We start from the raw sequence: 22,546 nt of genomic DNA, 5'->3' as shown, positions 1-22,546 counted from the left end.
TGGGCAGGCCGAGAGGCACAATATGCTTCGGGCAGCGTATCCAATACGGCTGCACGGATGCGTCCAAGTGGCAGCACGTGTCTGTACTTCATTCCCTTGTGTGCTGAATACTATTCCATTGCATGGAATTCTCTCCCCTCTCCAGCTCCAACATCTACCCCGAGAACGCTACTGCCAATGGGCATGACTTCCAGATGTTCTCCTTTGAGGAGACCACGTCGTGCAAGGCTTGCCAGATGCTGCTGAGGTGGGAGTCTGGGAGGATGGGCCTGGGGCCTGGGTTTGGGTATCTTTTCTTCCTTAGAAGGGCTCCTCTGGCCGTCTTCCCCCTGAGTTGGAAGGCAGGAGGCTCTCCTTTGAGCTTTGGCTTCCCCATGTCTCTCCTGCCCTAAAGAGAACCCAAGGGGACCCTTGGCAAAATGATTGGCTGTGTCTGTTCAACATCACTGACTTTGCTTTATCTCGCCTTTGTGTCCCAGAGGCACCTTCTATCAGGGCTACCGTTGTCATCGGTGCCGGGCACCTGCACACAAGGAGTGTCTGGGGAGGGTCCCTCCGTGTGGCCGACATGGGCAAGGTATACCAATGGGAGAAAGGGTGGGAGGTCGGCTTGGTTCTGCGTGGGGGGATTTCCCATCTTAGCTACTTCCTTTTCTCTCCCATAGATTTTTCAGGAACTATGAAAAAGGTGAGACCCCCATGCTCCTTTCTCTGCATGGAAAATCATGGGGGATAAGGAGGGGTGACCCAGGAGACCCCAGCAATGGGCATGGCCCTTTGCTGGGTGCCCCCATAGGGGTTGAGGAAGTCCCAGGCTGGGCCTAGGTATCCACGCTTGCTTTCTTGGTCTCTCCCTCCAGGATAAGCCACATCGCCGGGCTCAGGACAAAAAGAGGAATGAGCTGGGTGAGTCCAAATGTGGGGCGGGAGGAAATCTGGTCTTTGCCTCAGATCTCAACAATTGTATTATCAACCACATAATGTGCTGCTTATAAAGCTGTGATTCATTTGTTCTAGGCCTAGAAAGTTGAAAGGAATTTAGGATTTATTTATTTATTTATTTATTTATTTATTTATTTATTTGACACAGAGAGATCGGCAGAGACATAGGCAGAGGGAGATGCAGGCTCCTCGCAGGGAGCCCAATGCAGGACTCAATCCCTGGACCAGGATCATGCCCTGAGCCAAAGGCAGACGCTCAACCCTGAGCCACCCGGGCGTCTCCCTGAAAGGAATTTAAAAATAACTAACTTAGATTCTTTACTTGCTTTGCTCAAGTGCTTGGAAAAGAATGCATTGATAATAACAGTCCTTAAGATGTGTTTTCTTGGGGCCCCTGACTGGCTCAATGGGTTAAGCATCCAACTTTTGGTTTCAGCTCAGGTCATAGTCTCAGGGTCGTGAGGCTGAGCCCCACGTCGGGCTCCACACTCCGCGGGGAGTCTGCTTGGGATTCTCTCTGTATCCCTCTGCCGCTCCTCCTTACTCTCCCTCTCTCTAAAAAAATAAATCTTTTTTTTTTTTAAAGATGCTCTTTCTCTTACCATCCACTTTTCTTATCCACTCCCTCTTTTCTCTTACTCTCTGACAGATGCCTTCTCTAGCCTTGGTCAACTAGGCACGCCTCTGATAGTTCTCACCTCCTCTCCTCTTGATTCCTTGCCACAGAATCTGATTATGATATATAGTCTCAGCAAAGTGCCCTCCACCAGGAGGATGGGGAAGTGGAGGACATGGATTCTTTTTAGCTCAATGGCGGAGGGGAGAGGCTGGACTCATTCTTATGTTAATGAATTTTGTGGAATTACACCAGGGATGGGTTATTTGTGTTTAGCATCTACTGTATAAGTTGTCTGGGGCAAACAGCTAAAATAGCTGTGCTGCTTGTCCTCCGGAAACTCTCAGACCAGTGTTGGGGGACAGATAGCCACCTCTGGCCAGTGATTGTCCTACCGGACTGCACTATTGAATATCTCCACCACACAGAAAGTTTCCAGTGCTGCTGGTCAGTACCCACCTGACCTCAGAGGGGACCACTCTTAGACCTCTGTCACCATAGATGAGTTTTGCTTTTCTTTGAACTTCATAAAAATGGACTCATGTGGTATGTCCTCTTCCCGCATCTGGCTTCTTGAGTCAAGTGTCATGTCAATGAGACTCAGTTTGGTCACTGCTGTCTAGGATTCCATTGCATGATTATATCACACTCAGTGTATCTATTTTATTGAGGACATTGGGTCGTTGCCAGATTTTGGCTCTTGTGAAGTAAGCTTGTCTAGAACTTTTGGTGGACCTGAGCATTTGTTTCTCTTGGTCACATATGCCAGAGTCAAATTATCAGGTCACAAGGTGGACATCTATTTAGCTTTGGAGAGATATTGCCAGACTGTTGTCCAAAGTGGACTCCCAGCAGCAACGTAGAATTTCAGGTGCTCCACCTCCTCACCACCACCTGGTGCTGTCAGCCTCTAATTTTCACCATCCTGGTGGGCCTTGAGACTCAGGTTTGAAAATCCCTGACCACTAACCACACCAAGCCACCACCATCCCTCCCCTCCAGGTCTGCCCAAGATGGAGGTGTGTCAGGAGTACTATGGGCTTCCTCCACCCCCTGGAGCCTTTGGACCTTTTCTACGGCTCAACCCTGGAGACATCGTGGAGCTCACCAAGGCTGAGGCTGAACAGAACTGGTGGGAGGTACAGGCTGAGCCATAGGACCATAGGATTGATGGAGAAGGACCTGAATGTGGGGTCATGGGTGCAGGCAGTCCCGGGAAGTGACGCTGGCAGGAGAGGCTGGTCTGGAGGAGGCATCTGGGGAGGGTGATATACATGGGGATTTCTAGGACTGGATCGGCTCTTCCGAGCTGGCCATCTTCCCGGGAAGCTGATACTGGCTGGCACTCCGTGGGTCATGCAGGTCACAGCGAGATAGATGGACAGACAGCGTGGCCACTGGGTAGAAAGTTCAGCACACACACAAACATGAATGCCTATAACCTCTCTGTCCATGTCTTTCCCTCCTGGCCTTTTAGGGCAGAAACACGGCTACCAATGAAGTTGGCTGGTTTCCCTGTAACAGAGTCAAGCCCTACGTGCATGTGAGTGCCTGAGATCGGGATGGAGTGAGGGCAAGGGGTTCCAGAAAGGGTCGTGTGAGGGCAAGAAGGGGTGACACTGCTGAGATAGGGAGGGGCTGCCCATCATGGTAAGGTCATTCCTGAAGTCCACATTCTGCCAAACCTGAGCCCAGAGTAGGGGCCACATGCAGAATGATGACCAGTCCTTTCTCCCTTGATTCTTGTATGAAAGTCCTCGCCCTTGTAAAGGAGAAGGAGCAGGGGCTCAGAGGCCTGGCCCGTCCCTGGCTTCCTTCAGAGGCAGTGAATGTTGTCTCGCCAGGAGCCGTGCCACCCATGCCTCCTGGCCCAGCTCCTGCGGACACACCTGCCCACACTGTGCCTGGCCTGTTTTTCAGCAGTCCTCTGCTGGCCTGACCCCCTCGCCTTACAGTGACCTCACATCTTTCCCACTCTCCCCAGACCTCCCTCCCTCACCGCAGATGCTCTTCTGGCTGCTTCACAGCCCAAACAGGAACCTGCAGAGGGAAACTCTCTCCTGTTTTGTTGCTTTTGTATCATTTTTGTTCATTTTGTATCATTTCAGACTTCCAGAATGGTTGCTAGAATAATGCAAAGAACTCCAAATAGCCTTTTCCCAGATCCACCAGCTGTCAGCATTTTGTCCCATTTGCTCTTTCATTTGCTCTATCTCTGCACGTTTTATTTTAGAAATTCATATTATTTTTTCTGGAGATATTTAAAAGGTGGTTTACAGACATATTTTCCTTTAATCCCTAAATACCTCCTAAGAACAAGAACTTTTTCTTACATTACCATAGCATGATTTTAACAATCATGAATTTGACACTTGACATTGAGATTATGCTTGCTATGATTTAATCTATTGTCCATATTTAAGTTTTGACAACCCCCCCCCAACTATCTTTTAGTGATTTTTTTTTTCTTTTTTGGCCTGGGTCTTCTGGGTTTCTCTGCTGTGAAGCTACATGATGCATTTCCAACTTTATCATTCTGTCCAAGTTTTTTAGCAGATGTTCTACTGTAAGGACGAGCTATCTCCTAATCAATCAACCTACCTATCAGTTATCTATGTATCTAATGATCATCTAGGTATCTATCTGTGTCTCTGTGTATCCATTAATCATTTATGTATTGATCTATGTATCAAGCATCTATGTATCTGTGTAGCTGGGTATCTGTCTATCTGCTAATCAATCAGGTTTGTATGCACATATCTCAGGAATGCTCATGGATTCTTTAAAATTGTCCCACCTTTGGCCAACGGAAGCCCTATCTGTCCTTTTAATATATCCCTATTATTCTCTGAGCTCTTCCTTATTTTCTGGCATAATACCAGACTTACCTTGTACTTTCCATGCCCCAGTCTTGGAATCAACCATTTCCCCCAAGGAGCTCTGGTCCTTTCAGTGGGACATGGCATTCAAAAGCCAAGATCTGGGCATCTCTCCAATTTCTGCCTCCTAAATGTACTGCCTTTTTAAAGCTACACCCATCCTAGCCTCCTCCTCTCCCATTACAATGAAGGCTCAGAAAAAAGATAGAAAAAATGACAATTCCCCTTTCTACTCAAGGATTCCATCCTCCTGGCACCACCTACCTTACAACTGTTATTTGTTTTCTGTGTGCCTCTTGGAGTTTCTTAATGTACATACAAGTGGATACAAATACAGATTCTCATTTCCCCCACGATTTGTTCAAAAGATTTCATACTCACTGTTTTGCAGCCCCCTTCCCTTAATATATCCTGGGACCTTTCCATACTACTGTACATAGAACATTTCATTCTTTTTTCTCTTTAAAAAAATGAGGTGAAATTTGAAAAACATAAAATTAACCATTTTAAAGTGCACACTTCAGTGGCATTAAGTACATTCTGCAATCATTTCATTTACATGAAATATCTAAAATAGGTAAATCCACAGGGAAAGAAAGCAAATTAAGAGTTCCCAGATACTCCCAGGAGGTGGAAGGAATAGGGACTGTTTAATGGGTGATATGTATGGATTTTCTTTTGGGGTGATGTTTTGCAACGAGATAGGTTATTCCTCATTCTTTTTATTGTTACTATTTTTAAATTATGGTAAAACACACATAACATAGAATTTACCATTTTAACCATTTTTAAGTGTACAGTTTGGTGGCATGAGGTACATTCACACTGTTGTATAACCAACCCCACCATCCAATTCCAGAACTCTTTTCATCTTGCAAAGCTGAGACTCTGTCCCCGTGAAACATTAAACTCCCCACCCCTTCCCTCAGGCCCTGGATCCCACCATCTACTTTCTGTCTCTATGGCTTTGACTCCTTTAGGGACCTCAGATAAGTGGAATTGGTCCTTTTGAGAATGGCTTTTGCACTGAGCATAATGTCTCAAGGTTCATCCAGGTTGTAGCAAGTGTCTGAATGTCCTTCTGTCTTTAAGGCTGAACAATATTCCATTGTGTGTACACACCACATTTTGTTAACCTGTTCATCTCTTGATGGACACATACCTTTTGGCTAACATGGATAATGTTGCCATGAACATGGATGTATAAATAGCTCTTTGAACCCCTGTTTTTAATTCCCTTGGGTGGATACCTAGAAAAGGAATTGCAGGGTCATATGGTAATTTTATTTTTAGTTTTTGGGGAACTACCATCTGTTTTGATAGCGGTTGTACCATTTTACATTTCTGCCAGTAATACAAGATTTCCAATTTCCCTATATCCTTGCCAATACTTGCTATCTTCTCTTTTTGTTTTGTTTGTTTTGTTTTCTTTACAGTAACCATCCTGATGTGGTGGAAGTGAGCACCTTTGCATTTATTCAGACTACGGGTTGAGCTTTCTGTAAATAGACAGAAAATGTAGATTCTCATCTTTACAGGTCACAGGCTCTCTTTGTGACTTCTCACCTCTGCCAGAGTAGTTCAAGAGCAGCCACAGTGTGTAAATGAGAGGGTGTGACCATGTTCCAATAGCGACTGAATTTATGGACCTTGGCATGTGAATTTCATCCCATCTTCCCATGCCAGGCAATATTATTCTTCCTTTAATTTTGGTAACCATTTAAAAATATGAAACCCATTCTTGGCTTGAGGGTTATGCTAAAACAGGTGGCCAGACAGTCCCTGTTGGAAGTGGACTAGTCTCTCCCACTAGACGCTGAGGCTGCATCTTTAGTGAATAGCACAGTGCTGGCATTCAGGAAAGGATGGTGGAATGAATGATAGTAAATGACAGTGAATGAATGGAGTGCTCTGCAGTCTGTTGCCAACCTGGGCTCTTTATCCTAAGTTCCAATCTCTGTCTGTGTCCCCAGGGTCCCCCTCAGGACCTGTCCGTTCATCTCTGGTGAGTAGAACTACTTTTCTTTTTCTTCTTCTTTTTTTAATAATAAATTTATTTTTTATTGGTGTTCAATTTGCCAACATACAGAACTTATTTTCAACTTGAGACCTCTGAGTGGGTTCCGAGGTTGGGTTTGAAGGGGCCTCTAAACCAACCAGTTATTCATTTTTTGAACTGTGGGTATTAACTGCTAGACTGAGCCCTGCACCCAGGGCTGCTAAGGGGCTAGAAAAACAAAAGAGGCTCCCTGACTTTGGGACGTTAGGGTCTCACTGGAAGGAAAATGATGGTGGGGATGGTAACAGCAGCCCCTCCTTCCTGTTTTTGAACACTTATTGTAGGTAGAACAGTGAGGGGTGGAGGTTTACAGTGTTGCTTCTGGAGCCCAGAAGTCAGTGTTGCTTCTGACCTGGGTTCAAATGCTGAGTCCAACATTTCCCAGCTATGTGACCTTGGGCCAGTAACTCAACCTCTCTGGGCTTCAGCTTTCCTTTCTGGAAAATAGATTAATACCGACATCTACTTTATAGGGTTGTTATAAGGCTTCCATGGGCTGTTCCCTGTCAAATTCTTAGTCCCATGCCTGGCACGCAGTCCCATGCCTGGCACACAGTAAGCACTTTATTTTCTGCAATTAGATTAGCTCTGTTATTATTGTGACCATATTATTATGACTACATTCCATCAATTCTAAAATGCACATTTTTAAAGAAATATTTTAACATCTCTGACATTGGAATGGCTTTTACCACCAGTGGAAGATCAGTCTTCTGCTTCATTTTATGGGTAGGAGTTTTTATTTCACAATGGCCTGTGAAAGAACAGTGCCTTTTATGATTGCTGGCATCTTAGATGATGTTATACAGGATTGTTTGTACGACTGCCATGTCAGCACTTTGATGAGCACTTTGATGAGCACTTTGAATTCTCATAATAGCTCTTTGCTCTTCTTCCTCCCTTTTGACAAAGAAGGGGGAAACCAAGGCTTAGGGAGGGGAAGTGATTTGTTCAGTGTCACACAGTGAGGAAATGACGGAGATCAGATGGAACCTACCTGCTTGACTCCAGAGCCAGACTTTACTGCCCCTCAAAAGTCATAGTAACACAAGGGGCGTAATGATGCTCACATTTCCCCAGCGCCAACCGCATACAAGGTACATCAGCTGCGTTACTGCCAGTGGTCAGAACTGTCACTCCGTGGGGGCAGTTTTAGCTTCCTCTTTTCAGAGGAGGAAATTAGGGCTCTGAGTGGCAAAATCAGTTCCTGAGGTCACAGAGCAACCAAGTGGCAGAGCCAGGATTCAAACCCCTTCTCTGCCTTCCCCTGCTGAGATGCAGTCATCGTCATGCCTGGCACTGGGTGATTCATTTCAGGCACAGAATTTAAGGGGCCCTCAAAAACTCAGGGATCAAGATCCATAATATTTCAGTGCAGCACTTAAAATAAAAGCAAGGCAAACAGGGGTGCCTGGCTAGCTCAGTCAGGAAGCACGCAACCTTGATCTTGGGGTGGGGAGTTTAAACCCCTTGTTGGGCATAGAGCTTGCTTAATTAAAAAAAAAAAAGGAAGGTGAACAAAATCCATGATAAGCAAAATATCAAAATTGTAAATAAAGATGAGGTCTGACAGGGCTTGGTGTAGAAAGAGATGATGCAGGGAACCCCAAGTACGGAGTCAGGTCTTGTCTTTATTTAAAGCCCTGACATTTTGTTCACTATGGATTTTTTTGCATTAATTTTTAGTTTTATTTATTTATTTTTTAATATATATATTTTAAAGATTTATTTATTTATTTATGATAGACATAGAGAGAGAGAGAGAGAGAGAGGCAGAGACACAGGAGGAGGGAGAAGCAGGCTCCATGCTGGGAGTCCGACTTGGGACTCGATCCCAGGACTCCAGGATCGCTCCCTGGGCCAAAGGCAGGCGCTAAACCACTGAGCCACCCAGGGATCCCTTTTTGCATTAATTTTTAAAACTGAGTTGAAATCCATATAACATACAATTAACCATTTGAAGTGGCATTTATATTAATATTTACATTTCTGTTACATATTTACATGTATGTATTCTATATAGTTACATATTACCTCTAATTAATGTATATTATTTATGTTCTGTTTATATTTGCAGCACAGATACATTCATGTTCACCTTTATATATCATCTATAGTTACTTATGACCTTTAATTAGTATATATTATATATGTTACATATTTATATTTATAGCATAATACATTCATATTCACACTTAAATATCATCCATAATTGTGTATTATTTATGACTAATATATATTATTTATGTTACATATTTGTGTCTACAGCATAAATATATTCGTATCCATTGGCATTTAGGGCATCTGCAAGGTTGCATGGCCATCACCATTATAACTCCAGAACATTCCATCCCCTAAAGGAAAGCCTGACCCCATTAGTGGTCACCCCCAGGCCCCCAGCACCCACACCCACTTCTAACACCTTCCTGTCCGTGGAGGAGCCTATTCTGGATGATTTATACACGTGGAATCATGTGCCGTGTGTCCTTCTCTGTCTAGTTCCTGCCCCGAGTGTTGTATGTTCAGGGCCCGTCCACGGGGCAGTGTGTGTGGGTGCCTCACTCCCTCTATGACTGCTTTGTCAATCATTTTGATTTTTAAAAGTATTGTATTAAAACACTCCTTACAGGATCCCTGGGTGGCGCAGCGGTTTGGCGCCTGCCTTTGGCCCAGGGCGCGATCCTGGAGACCCGGGATCGAATCCCACATCAGGCTCCCGGTGCATGGAGCCTGCTTCTCCCTCTGCCTGTGTCTGCCTCTCTCTCTCTCTCTCTGTGACTATCCTAAGTAAATAAAAATTAAAAAAAAAATAAAACACTCCTTACCTCTTTGCTATCACTTATGTTGATGGTGGAATGTTTGGGTTCTCTCTTCACAGTTTGTACCTGGGGCTTGTGTCTCATTCTTCTCACCCAGTTTCTATCCTGGCGGTCACAGAGAGGGGCATACATTGGGGACCCAGTAAATGTCCATCCAAGCAATGCCAAATTCCAGATTTAAGGAAAAAAAACAAACAAACCTGTTTTTCTATACTCACCCTCTCAACCAAATGTGTGGGGTTTTCCCCACCCCCAAACAGTTCTGCAATTCTTCCCTCTCAGCCAGGTGTCCTACAATTTAGGTCATTTTGGACACTACTCACCTGGACATGGCACCAGACCCCACAGGTTAAGGCTGAGTTCCCACCAGACTGCCCCCACTTCAGGTGCCAACCTCAAGTCCAGGCTTCCAGGACTTGTGACCAACCTGCTGATAAACTGTAGGCAGAAAACATGCCAGCACAAACTCCTAGAACTCAGGAGGACCATTTACTTAGATTACCAATTGCTTGCTCTGCATCAAAGGACAAGAATTCCTGTCTCCTTCAAGGTCCTTCTAGCAGGACTAAGAATCAAACTGGCATGAGATAGATTAATAGGAGAAAAATCAAACTTAATTTTGCATGCCCGGGGAATCCACACGGACACTGAAATTCCAAGACAGTCAAGCAAAACGAGGCAGATGTCATCCTGCACTAGGAAGAAAGGGATAAGGGTGTGGGACATCCAAGGGAAGGAATGCACTTCATAGGAATGTCACGTTTTTCCTAAATCTGCTGAATTTTGATCACTTTTTAACTCAAAATGGCCATCATGCCAAAGTGGCCCATCTTGGAACAGCCTGCCCTGGGACTGTCACCAACTTAAAAATCACAGGGATGGAAGGGGAAGAGCGGCCCCCATATGGCAATGTGGGGGCCCAGGCACTGGGGCAGTGTGGACCTTTCTCCTTGGTGTATCTTGACAGGTACGCCGGCCCCATGGAGCGCTCAGGGGCAGAAAGTATCCTCACCAACCGCTCAGATGGGACGTTCCTGGTGCGGCAGAGGGTGAAGGACACAGCAGAATTTGCCATCAGCATTAAGTAACTCCTCCCTCCCTGACCCCTATGACCTGGGCGCTGCAGGAACCTGGGAGGAAGGGAATGTAGTTATGACAAACATCTCTTATTAAACCCTGCAGTGTCCTGGGTGTTTTTATCCATCTTATTCCTTTCACTCGACTGACAGCCCACAAGAAAGAGCAATGACCCCCAGGCAGGCTCCAAAAGGCATTTAGCACATTCTAGCAAGGGGCGGAAATGCCATCTGGACACAATGCTAGCGGACCCCTTCACTCATGCCTGTTAGTTGTGTGCAGCTTCTCACTCATGGTGACTCGTTTCCTGGTCGGTTTTGTAATTTTGTCTTGTGATGTTGAGTGGGGCTTTCCTGGTTGGGAATCTCATGCTACTTGGGTCTCCAGAAATTTTGCATTTGCTTCTGTTGGGATCACCAACAGGTTAATTTTTTCTTCCAGGTTAAACATTTTAGGTTAATTCCTTAGTTTCCTAGTCTGTGCGTGTGGGTTTATGTCAAACCCCAAACTTGCATGAGGGCAGGTGTGAGGTTCTGCATTCTCAAGGGTGACTTTTCTGTTTTGGGTCTGAGACAGATAAACTTTCTTATCATCCCTGTGAGTGACATGTGGGTTTTCTAGAGGATGTCACATTTGATAGTCTAGGCTTATGGAGTGTGGGGGGGTCTCAGTGCTAACTCTCCACCTCCAATGGACCCAGTAACTCATCCCATGTTTCTGTGGGATCGTCAAGCCATAAGCTACTTGGTTAGCAAGATCAGCAAACCCTGTAGGGTAGCAGTTTATGCAGTGAGCTGTTTTTGCTTTCAACCTCATTTTTGGCCTCTGGGGATTTCCCTTTACTTTTTTGAGAGCTCAGCATTTTTTTTTTTCCTCATCATTTCTAGTTTTCTGTAGTCAGATTTTTTTTTTTTGGGGGGGGTGAGTTATCTAGTTTTCTGTGTTGACATTAGTGCATATCTCTTCTGTGTCCTTACTAGTTTGTGGTCCACCATGTTGGTGGAAATGGGTCTCTTTTCCCTCCTGTAGATTCTAGGCTCTCCATCTTGGGAGAAGCACAGCGCTCATCCTTTCTATTCTAGAAAGTGGCTTTCTTTACAAGATCTTTGTGACTTCTCAACAACCTCTGAATCAGGGAAGATGGTTTCTATATACAGGGGAAGATATCAAGGCTTAGAGCCTCAAGGCCTCTCCCCCTCCCCCAGGGAAGGGAATCCTGCTGGGGCAGCAGGAGGCAGTTTCTTGAGTCTTTGGGCTTCAATGGTTGTTTCTTCCCCGAAGTTGTCAAGATTGTTTGAGACCATGGTTGGGGTATATAGCTTGGGGGCTGAGACTTGGCAGGCGATGAGCTTGAGTCTCCAGTGTCAGGGCACAGTGACTATCTGGGCCTCTCTCTCACTGCTTCCAGGTATAATGTTGAGGTCAAGCATATTAAAATCATGACAGCAGAAGGACTGTACCGGATTACAGAGAAGAAGGCTTTCCGGGGGCTTACGGTAAGCACCAATCTACCTCAATCCTGGCCTATCAGAATCTGGGAGAATCTAGCCCTCCCTGAAGCCCCATCTTGGGACCGCCCTTTCCCCTACTCAGAGCAGCCCCTCCAAGAGCACCATGGAGCAACTTATTGGCCTTAAATTCATTCTCTAATGGCCCATGATGATGATGATGATGATGATGATGAGTAACAGCAGTGAGCATTTGCCAACACTTACTGGGTGACCAGATGTGCTATGGATAGGACTCTAGTGAATCCTCTCACCTCACTGCAGGAGGTTCTATTTCACACACGGGTGAAACTGATATTCTTTTTCTCGTATCACAGAGGAACAGAGCTCCTGTTTCTGTAAGACTTCAAGACTTAGCTTTGCCTCATCTGTTCAATGATCTTTTCACTGAGAATTCAAACACCTTCCAAGCATTTTTGCTTCTGCTTGGTGCCCTGTAATTTGGGGCACACTTTTAGACATTTTAAGCCCATTGGCCTAAGGCACGTGTATTTAAGTTGTGGTCTGTGGATCTTTGAGGAGCTCTGAGTTCTCTGGAAGAAGATACAGAATTTTGCACATAGCTGCACGTATTTGGAGGCGTGTGTCTCAGGTTTGACTCCATTCTCAAACAGGTCTTTGATTCCCTAAAAGGTTAAGGACTGCTCCTTTATTACACTATGTTTTTCTCCCCCAAAACTTGATTCTGAAAAATTTTCCCTTCATTGTTTTATTTCTGAAAGATTTCCTAAAAGTTACTGGAATAGTGAAATGAACATCTGTGAATCTTTCATTTACTAATTAATATTCTACATCTTTTGTGCCCTCTCTGTCAATCCCTTCCCCCATCACACACATTTATTTTGCCCTATATAAGAATAAGTTGCAGGCATCAAGACCCTTCACCCAAGAACACTTTAGCATGGATATCAGAAGAACCAGACATTCTTGTATCTCACTACAGTATCATGATTATACCCAGGAAGTTGAGCATTGATGGAAAATTATTATGTAATATACAGTCTATTTTCCAAACTCCTGATTGCCCCAAATATGCCTTTTATAGCTCTTTTTTTTCCTCCAGTATATAATCAAGGATCACACATTGCATTTTGCTTTTATCTCCTTAGTCTCTTTTTGTTTGTGATAGTTTGCCAGTCTTCTAAAAATCTTTCTTCTTCTTCTTCTTCTTTCTTCTTCTTCTTCTTCTTCTTCTTCTTCTTCTTCTTCTTCTTCTTCTTCTTCTTCTTCTTCTTCTTTCTTCTTCATGTATGTGTCTTTCATGGTACTAGCATTTTTGTAGTCTAGAACTCTAAACCATGAGACATTTTGTTTTGTCTTTCCTACTACACTCTACTGCCCCTTCCCCCAGGGGACTCTATTCTGGATCTTCCCTTTTCCAGATGTGGGACCTCAGATCAGGAACTTGGCTTCTCTGTGACTCAGTTTCTCCATTTATAAAATGAGAGAAGCATGAATGTATTCATCTTTCATGATTATTAGATTTTCATGATGTGTGAGTGCATACTGACCAGCACATAATAGATGTTCAATAAGCAGAATTTATTATAATAATAATAATAATTATTAATTACAAAAATAAGACTCTTGACACCCATGGGGGAGTTGATTTTGGTGAGCTGATTATCAGGCAAGGTGATTATTTGGTAAATTTATTATGAAGAGAATTTGTTAATAAGAGAACCAGCTTTAGGCACTGTGATCTCTTCCCCACAAAATGGTCCTGGTTGCTCAAGAAGGGAATGAGCTTCCCATCATGGGGAACAGTCAAGGAGTCACTTACTAGGGAGGCTGGAACGGGGGGACCTGCTGCACCTGAGGAGTTAGCTGTGACTCCTTCCAGCTCTGGCCCCGTGTGAGCTGGCCTGATTGGATAGCATCTGTCCTGCTGTCCTTCCAGGAGCTGGTGGAGTTTTACCAGCAGAATTCCCTAAAGGACTGCTTCAAGTCACTGGACACCACCCTGCAGTTCCCCTTCAAGGAGCCTGAGAAGAGAGCCATCAGCAAACCGCCAGGTAGAGGTCTCAGGCTGGGGGCCTGTGGTCCCAGCTCCTTCCTATTGTAGAGGGCAAGTTTGGGGATGCCATGGACATTCCAGTGGGCATATAGGGGTCATATCTATTAAATAGTGGGAGCTCCTTCTCACACAAGTCAGTGCCTTTGCTCTTGAGTGGTTTGCATGTTGATTTGCTTGGATGGAAGGTGGGAGAGAGGTTGTTTTTATATTTGGGAAGATGAGGACACTAGGTACCAGAAGCGTCCTCACCTGTACTTTTAAGCCTATATTTTTGTGTCAATATCAAGAATTAATTAGTATCTATAACATTCTCTCACAAAAAGGCAAGATCTTTAATGCCTTCTTCTCTTTTCCTTTACATCCCTCTCCCATAGGTTCATTGACATTACCTGGAAATGTTGGATACAGTTTGCTATGAATTAAAATCACTATGACATAGGTTCTAGAATTCTTTCTTAACAATTGCATGTAGCTTCTCAAATGCAGTATCAAGAATTATTCAGATTCTGTCTGTATTTCTTGTTTCCCATGTTTTCCTTTATTTTTAAAATTCCATATTCTGATTTAAATTTCATTTTGCTAGGGTGCATCCTGATGTATGTTTTTCAGAAAAGTCACATAGTTTCTGAATTCTTATATAGCCAAAAATTTTTAAAGAGAGATTTAAAGATTAATTATTATTAAAATGTTACATTTTTGAAAAAGCAACACCAATATAACATCAGGACTCCAGTCATCATCAGAGGATCTTCATCACCCAATGGGATAGATGTTTGTGTTTGTCTGCGTTACTTTTGTTGTTACTGTTACTTCTGTACAAAGTTACTGTTACTTTTTTGCTCTGGTGTCAATTTGGATCTTAGCATATTTTCAGAAATACTAAAAATTAATTTTCCATTCTACAATGTTACTTAATATTTTACTATGAAAAATTTTCTGTATTTCTCTCCCCTGTATGTCTTCCTTGTATTCCCCTTCTTTTTTGACCCTTGGTATTCTTAGGATAATTAATATGAACAGCCTAGAATGAATTTCTCCATGTCTTCCCTCTATTCCTTTCACTATTAACATATAGAAGCCATTTAAAAAATTCGTAAATGGCATTATTTTCTAAACTTGGATAGTGATTGGGCTAGAAGGATGATTCCAGATGTACTGTTGTGTCCACTCAGAGCACAGGGCACTCAGTACTCTGCATGAAGAAGTATTGAGGGACTCTTCATCCTCATGTTACTCTCCTGAGAGCATTCCTCCCCTCAACTGTCCCTAGATGGCAGGCAGGTGTCTGCTCCAGGCTCTTTACCCACCTCTGCTCTCCCCCACACAGCAGGAAGCACCAAATATTTTGGCACAGCCAAAGCGCGCTATGACTTCTGTGCCCGGGACCGATCAGAGCTGTCTCTCAAGGAGGGTGACATCATCAAGATCCTTAACAAGAAGGGGCAACAAGGCTGGTGGCGAGGGGAGATCTATGGCCGGGTGAGTTGGGGCAAAGCTTGACAGGCTGGGGAAAGGGCATGGGGTGACCTGGCTATAGCACTAGAGCCTGGAATTATGGAATGGAGCAGGTGGGGAGTGGCTCCTATGGGTCTTCCCTGGTCAGAGGGGAGGAAAGGAGATAAAGATTTCATTCATTTACACAACTTGCCTTTATTTACTGAGCACATATTATGTGTTGGGCATTCTGCTGGGTGCTGAGGAGACAAAAATGACAAAGTGAGTGTGGTACAGTCACTGCCCTCATGAAACTCAGAGTCTAGTGAAGATGATAGACATGTAACCAAGCAGGTACAACACTGAGTGGTCAAGGTTGAGATGGGGAATCACAGGGCAGGGTAGGAGCAGGTCAGCAGGACTTCTGGAGGCCAAGGTGATCTCTGAGGGATGAGTAAAGTTAGCCAGCAAGAAGGTCATGGAGGAGGTGAGGAAAGTATTCCAGCCAGAGGGACCAGCAGGTGCAAATACCTGAGGTGAGAGAATAATTGGTGTGTTTGGAGGACATGAAGGGAGGGATTTTTGTCTCTTGTTTGAGGCAGTGTCACCAGTGACTGGTGCATAATAGATGCTCAATAAATATTAAATGCATGAAGAGGTATAACTGGAACTGTACTTTTGCCTTTGGTACTTTTTTGCCTACCTGCATTCGGACTTTCAGGAGGGACCTCAAAGTTCCTCAAAAAAATTTTTTTTCCAGCTAGGTCTTATTTTTGTCCCACGAAGACAGAGAGTCTTATTTGTTTTATCCATAAATTAATTCCTAGTCTCTAGAATACTGCTTCACTTGTAATGGTTTCTTAAAAATATTTGTTAAATGGGACGCCTGGGTGGCTCAGTGGTTAAGTATCTGCCTTTGGCTCAGGGTGTGATCCTGGAGTCCCGGGATCAAGTCCCACGTTGGGCTCCCTGCATGGAGCCTGCTTCTCCCTCTGCCTGTGTCTCTGCCTCTCTCTTTCTCTCTGTGTGTCTCTTATGAATAGATAAATAAAATCTTTAAAAAATTTTGTTAAAGAGTGAAGTTTGATCAGGAACTTGCATCCTACTGGGGGAAACATATGTGAAAAAACACCTCAGATAATTGCTTAGGTGAACAGTTTTGTTGAGAATTGTGGAGGGTAGAGGGCACCTGGATGGCTCAGTAGGTTAAGTGTCTGCTTTTGGTTCAGGTCATGATCTCAGGGTCCTGGGATCGAGCCCTGCATTGGGCTTCCTGCTCAATGCCCTTTCCCCAGCCTGTCAATGCTTCTTCCTCTCTCTCTGCCCACCTCCCGCTTATGCTCTCTCTTTCTCTCTCTTTCTCCCTCTTTCTCAAATAAATGAGATAAAATCTTAAAAAAAGGAATTGTGGAGGGTTAGTTCAATGTGTAGGGGAGGACATTTGGGGTTTGAGAGTGCCTTTGGGAAATCTTGGCTATAATGGATTCATCTGTCCATCTATCTATCCAACTTTTAAGTTTTAAGATGGATAGATCTATCCATCCATCCTTTTAAGAAATATTTATTAAGCATCTCTGGTGTGCCAGGAACTGTTCTAGGCTCTTGGGAATCTAATGAATAAAATAGACAGTAATCCCCACCCTTGAGGAGCTCATTTTGTAGTGGGAATGTGGGGACAGATGACAAGCCCATAAATAAGTAATATATAATCAATAAGATGCTGACAAGTGCTATGGAGAAAAATAAAACAGGGATAAGGAGTGTTGGGGGTGGATAGGGTTTGCAATTTTAAATAGGGTAGTCAGGAAGGCCTCATTAATAAGGTGACATGTGATAGAGAACTCTGGAAGGTGTTTGGTGGGGTGTCAGTCATGTGTATCTCAGGGATGTACTTTCTAGGGTAGAAGGTATGTCAGGTGCGCAGGCCTTGGGGCTGCAAGGGAACCTGCCTGGTATGTTGAGGAACAGTAGGGAATGTGCAGAAGCTGCCCTGACTACTTTCTCTTCTCTTTCCAGGTTGGCTGGTTCCCCTCCAACTACGTGGAGGAGGATTATTCTGAATACTGCTGAGCTTTGGCACACTGGCCGAGAGATGAGAAACTCCAGGCTCTGAGCCCAGGATGAACAGGCACCAGGGCCAGGAGGGGCTGTGACAGGTCCCAGTGGGCTGAGAATCCAGGATGGACTGTGGAGGGCCAGCATCCAGCTGGCAGGGCTCCTGGGATGATGCCCGCCATGGTTAATTTATAACACACTGATTTTCTCTTGGGGTCCCTCAAGAAGGTGGGGCTCAAGGCAACAGCTTCTAATAAAATCATGAGAGGAATGACTGCTGTCATTCAGGAGGACTTGAATGGGAAAGAATTTTACACTCACAGATTCCAGATCACAAAAATGTAACTCTCCTTTGTTTTTTTTCTGTGCTAGAACTCAACTACCATCCAATTCTGCTAAAAGGAAGCATCTTAGTTTTCCCCAAGATCAGGCTTAAATTCCAGCGGGCTTGACGCTGGGGTGTTGGGGAGACAGCTGGTGCTTGGTGGTTATCTCTCACACTGCCGCCTGCAGAGATGTCATTGCTTCTGCTTCATGTTTGGTTCCTCTGCATCTTTCACATCCCTCCCGGCACATGCAAGACATCTGGCTGATTGTCCTGAAATACTGAGTGGAATGACTGTGCCTCTTGGTTTATCTGCAACACTCTTGGCTATTGCCCTGGTGTAGTTATTAATCACGATCCCTTTCATTCTCCAAAGTGTCCTGCTTTGGGTGATAAATTATATGGTCACTGTCTTAGGTTGGGCTTCTCCAGAAGCAGAGCCTGAGACAAGGATTTGGATGTGCCCCGTTAATCTGGGAGGTGATCCCAAGAAGTAACCAGAAGGGAGGGAGAAGGGAGGAGCCAGTAAAGGGAGCACTGATGAGCAGGTGACAGCTGTGGGCAGCAGGGGCTCGTTCTTGTTGGGGAACCCCCCTGGAAGTCCATACAGAACGTTCCTTGTAGTTGAAGGTCAAGGGAGTTGGGATATGTGTTCACCAACTTCCATCAGTCATTGCTTCTGAACTGCTTGTATCTAGGCAGTGCATGCTCTGGTGGCTGGAGAACCACAGGCATTTCTGGAGCTGTTGACCTGTTAGATATGATCAGTGGGTGGGCGGGGTGCTGACAGGGTCTGCTGCATTGTCCCTGAAGTACAGAGAAACTGTGTGTACAACCTCTTTGCAGCCATCCCTACCCAATGGATCCTGCCATATGCAGGGTGTGGAGAACCTCTGCGGAGCTTGCTATATCCGGGGGTCCATAGGCCTCCAGGGAACCTTCTTTTTCTCTTATTGCCCTGAAGCCATCTAAACTGGGGTGTGCGGATAAGATACAGGGATGCTTCTCTGGACCTATCTCTTCCCCTCTGCCTTGGAGAGTCATGACCTTTCTTATTGAAGGAAAAGTTGCTTCAGTCTGATGAATGCCGTTCCACATACATGGCCAGATTTTTTTTTCTTTTTGCTTAATCAATTTAATTTTTGAAAAATTGTGGCCCAATATACACAATATAAAATCCATTATCCTCACCAGTTTTACGAGTATGGTTCAGTAGTGTGACGAATATTGGTTGGGCAACCAATGTCCAGAATTTTTCATCTTGCAAAACAAAAACTCTGGTCTCCCCATTAGGCAACAACTCCCCATTTCCTCCTCCCTCCAGCCCCTGGCACCCACTGTGATCAGATTTTTATTATTGGGCATCCTTTGGGGCTTCGATTTTTGAGGTTCAAAAGCCTAGATGCAAAAATCTCTAAAAAGGCTTTTGAAGTTCAGAAGCCAAAACGCTATTTCTTTGGTAACTCTCCTGCAGGTTGTAGAAACACCCCTTTGGAGGCAAAAAAGATGGTGGCCAGGGCTGGGGAAGGGCCATAGGTTATATGTTAATTTTGGGGAAAAGAGCTAATACTTCTAAATATTACTCCCCACACTCTAATAACAGAGGCAGCCCCATGTCAAGCCAGTGCTTCACACGCACCATCCAATGCTATCTCACAACTAGCCTCATGCGCAATAGAGCATCATGACCACAGCTCTGGGAAGATCCCAAGATCAGCTTTGTTTCTGTAAAATTAGCTGTAACATTTTGAAAAAGTGACTTCACCTCTCTGAACTAGAGAAAGATGGGAAACCACCTGAGGGTGCAGAGTTGGCTGGTAACAAGATGCAAAGCCACCCTCTTAACCATCGCTCCAGTGGCTGGTGGGAACCTTAGAGTTTTCTGGTTCTGTCCTCAACCCAAGGAAACCAGTGCCCAGACAGCACCTGCATGCACCTGGCCAGGTGATGATCTGGACTCTGAAGTCTGGAAGAACTTTCCATGTTTGAAGGACCGTGTAATGGGAAATGGGGGTGTTGGAATCACAGAGGTCAAGGACTATGAGAGGGCTTCTGTCTTCCTCAATGACTCCCCTCCCTGAGCCACATCATGAATTTACCAAAGGCCTAAGGAGGCTACCCGGGCTAATTCAGTGGTGCTAATGAGGTAGAGGTCATGGACTTGTTCTTGGAGGTCCTGAGCATCACCATCCACCAGACCCAGGCTGAACTTTGATGCCAGCCATGCTTTGGGCTCTCAACCCTGACTTGGGGGTCTTTATAGGGCAAACTATCATTCCTCGCCTTAGGCTAAGTGTTGCTGCAGCCACATGTGACTTCCGGTCTGTCATACAAATAGCTCCTTCAGGTATTAGCTTCAACTGTGCTGAAGAAGTTTCTGGAAGGAGAAGGCATTGCAGGAGTAGCCCCGCAGTTTGAGACATTCCAGGCTCAGGATATGCCAGACTCGTGCCAGAAAGAAAGGAGAGATGGCAGGACCGCTCAGGGGCTCTCAAAGTTTCTTCCAGAGAATGGCGTACTACTTCCTCTTGCATTTCATTGGCTAAAGCAAGTTGAATGGCTAAGACTAGCATCAACAGAACAGGAATGTTTAATCCTGAGAGAGGTGTGAATACTCAGAACAAAGCCAGAATTAACGGGAGGGACCTTTGTATCAAACACTGATTTATTCACTCCTGTTGGTGATAAGCAGCTAATAACACCAGCTGTTCTGGGTTAACCTGAACCCTCTCCAAATTCATGGGTTGAAGTCCTAATCAGGACCTCAGCATGTGACTGTTTTTGGAGATGAAGTCTTGACAGTGGTGAGTAAATTAAAATAAGGTCATGAGGATGGGCCCTCATCCCACATGACTGGTGTCCTTATAGGTATGGGGACACAGACCCATCCACAGATCATCTGTGAACCAAGAAGAGCAGCCTCAGGAAGAACCAACCCAACCAATATCTGATCTTGGGTTTGAGACAGTAAATGTCTGTTTTATAAGCTGTCCTGTCTGTGGCACTTTGTCACGGCAGCCTGAGCAAACTCATACACCAGCTTTGTGCCATGTGAATGAATCAGGCACAGACCTGCCTACCAAGTGCATACAATCTAAGTAGGATTCTTACCAATCAACCAGGTGATCATGGCAAGCAGTGAGGAGTTTCAGGTTGAGGGAAGCAAGGGGTTATGGGAAAGGAGACATATGCCTCACCCAGGCTTGGGTTGAGGGGATGGTCAGGGAGGACTTCTTGGAGGAGGAAACATCTAGGGTGGTGCCTGAGCAATGAGCTGGAGTATTTAATAAAAATGCAGGGACATTTTTTTTTAGGGGGAGGTGGAAGTGATGGTGTGCTTTGTGGGTTCTGAGAACTGCAAAGGGTTGACTTTTCTTAGAAGGGGAGGGAGGGGGGCTGAAGTAGTTGTCAGACGGAGCCCAGGTCAGGCCTGATGTAAGATCTGCCTTCTTAGGTGTCCCTCCAGGGGGCCAGGAAGGGAGAGGCTGTGACCGGCTTCCTGAAGACACTTGCTGGAGGAAGCTGCTTCTTGGTGATGTGGTGGAGATGATGAGGGGCCTCAGGTGAGCTCTGGGGAGGCCTGCTGATGGCTGGGGGGGGGGGTTGGGTTCCAGGGCACAGCTGTTAAAGGAGCTAACTAATGGCAGAGAGTTAAAGGAGCACATAGCGGCCCCCCAATGCCCTAACTCAGAAGTTCTCTGATACTGGCAGTCAGTTACACCTGTCTGCTTGGGGATGTGCGTGCGCGCGCGCGCGCACACACACAAACACACACCCTGCAGCTCCCTTGGGCTGCTGTAATAAAGGACTACTGACTGGGTGGTTCAAACGGCAGAAACTTACTATCTCAGTTCTGGAGGCCAGAAGTCCAGCATCAAGGGGTTGGCAAGCCTGTGCTTGGCCTGGAGATGCCACACAGGGATCTGTTCTGGTCGCCTCCCTGAGCTTCTGGTAGTTCCTTAGCTCGTGGCACAATCCAGCGTTCCCATTCTGTCCTCCTTGTGTGCATGTCTATGTCTAAATCCCTCTTTCTTTTAAGGACACCCATCAGGCTGGATGAAGGGCCCACCGTACTTCCGGGATGATCTCAATTTAACTCAGTACATTCTATCCACAAAAGCCTTATTTATAAACAAGGTCACATTCTGAAGATACTGGGGATTTGGGACGTCAACATGTGGATTTTTGAGGGGAATCACCTCAAATCATAACACACACCTAAGATGCACACGAAAGCCCTCATAAAGAACCCCCACCCCACGACAGTACAAACACACAGAGATGGTCATGAAGAAACACAACCTCCAAATACACACACATGGCCAAATACACCCAACAGAGCCTGGCACGTGGACACACAGATGGATGCGGGCAGGCACGAAGCATTTGCCCACATACAACTGTAGGCAGACAGCTCTAGAGACACACAGACAGGGTAACACCCCACTGCCCTCCCCTGCCCGCCCTGCATTGCAACAGGCCAACAGACTGCAGACCCAAACACTCCTGCAAAATCATAAAAAACAGACAAATGAATAGAAACACGCACAGATACAAAAATACCAACACCCTCTTTCTACAGGCAATCACAGGCATGTGTGTACACACACGTGCACATATAAAGCTGGTCCATAGACACGGAGACATATATTGGAGGCTCAGCCAGACACAGGGACACACCTGGAATCCTTACACGGCTACCTCCATGCCCAACAGGTGGTGCAGGAAGTAGACAGTCACACACACCCTCAAATAGACTCGCGCATGTGCCCGGGGTCCTGGGAACTCATAAATTCAGATGAAGACCTCCACACC

At 45.3% G+C, this 22,546-nt stretch overlaps 1 protein-coding gene across 3 annotated transcripts in view; it reads left to right on the top strand.

Moving 5' to 3' along the window:
- Window positions 1-17,899, top strand: part of VAV1 (vav guanine nucleotide exchange factor 1) — a 49,961-nt gene extending 32,062 nt beyond the window's left edge. For 2 of the 3 annotated variants that reach the window (XM_055342962.1, XM_055342960.1), the window contains 12 exons: window positions 146-247; window positions 480-577; window positions 666-688; window positions 861-906; window positions 2,561-2,697; window positions 3,036-3,101; window positions 6,411-6,442; window positions 10,283-10,399; window positions 11,801-11,888; window positions 13,801-13,915; window positions 15,245-15,396; window positions 17,368-17,899. In XM_055342962.1, the coding sequence (XP_055198937.1) occupies window positions 146-247; window positions 480-577; window positions 666-688; window positions 861-906; window positions 2,561-2,697; window positions 3,036-3,101; window positions 6,411-6,442; window positions 10,283-10,399; window positions 11,801-11,888; window positions 13,801-13,915; window positions 15,245-15,396; window positions 17,368-17,421 (1,030 nt within the window). In that variant the 3' untranslated portion in view covers window positions 17,422-17,899. The remainder of the gene's footprint in view (window positions 1-145; window positions 248-479; window positions 578-665; window positions 689-860; window positions 907-2,560; window positions 2,698-3,035; window positions 3,102-6,410; window positions 6,443-10,282; window positions 10,400-11,800; window positions 11,889-13,800; window positions 13,916-15,244; window positions 15,397-17,367) is intronic. The other variant, XM_055342961.1, reaches the window with a different exon arrangement.
- Window positions 17,900-22,546: the final 4,647 nt, after the last annotated feature.

Source organism: Nyctereutes procyonoides, unplaced genomic scaffold, assembly GCF_905146905.1.
Source record: "Nyctereutes procyonoides isolate TBG_1078 unplaced genomic scaffold, NYPRO_anot_genome, whole genome shotgun sequence".
Classification (NCBI taxonomy): Eukaryota; Metazoa; Chordata; class Mammalia; order Carnivora; family Canidae; genus Nyctereutes; species Nyctereutes procyonoides.
Note: the sequence above shows the minus strand (reverse complement) of the source record. Positions and strands in the feature narration are given on the sequence as shown.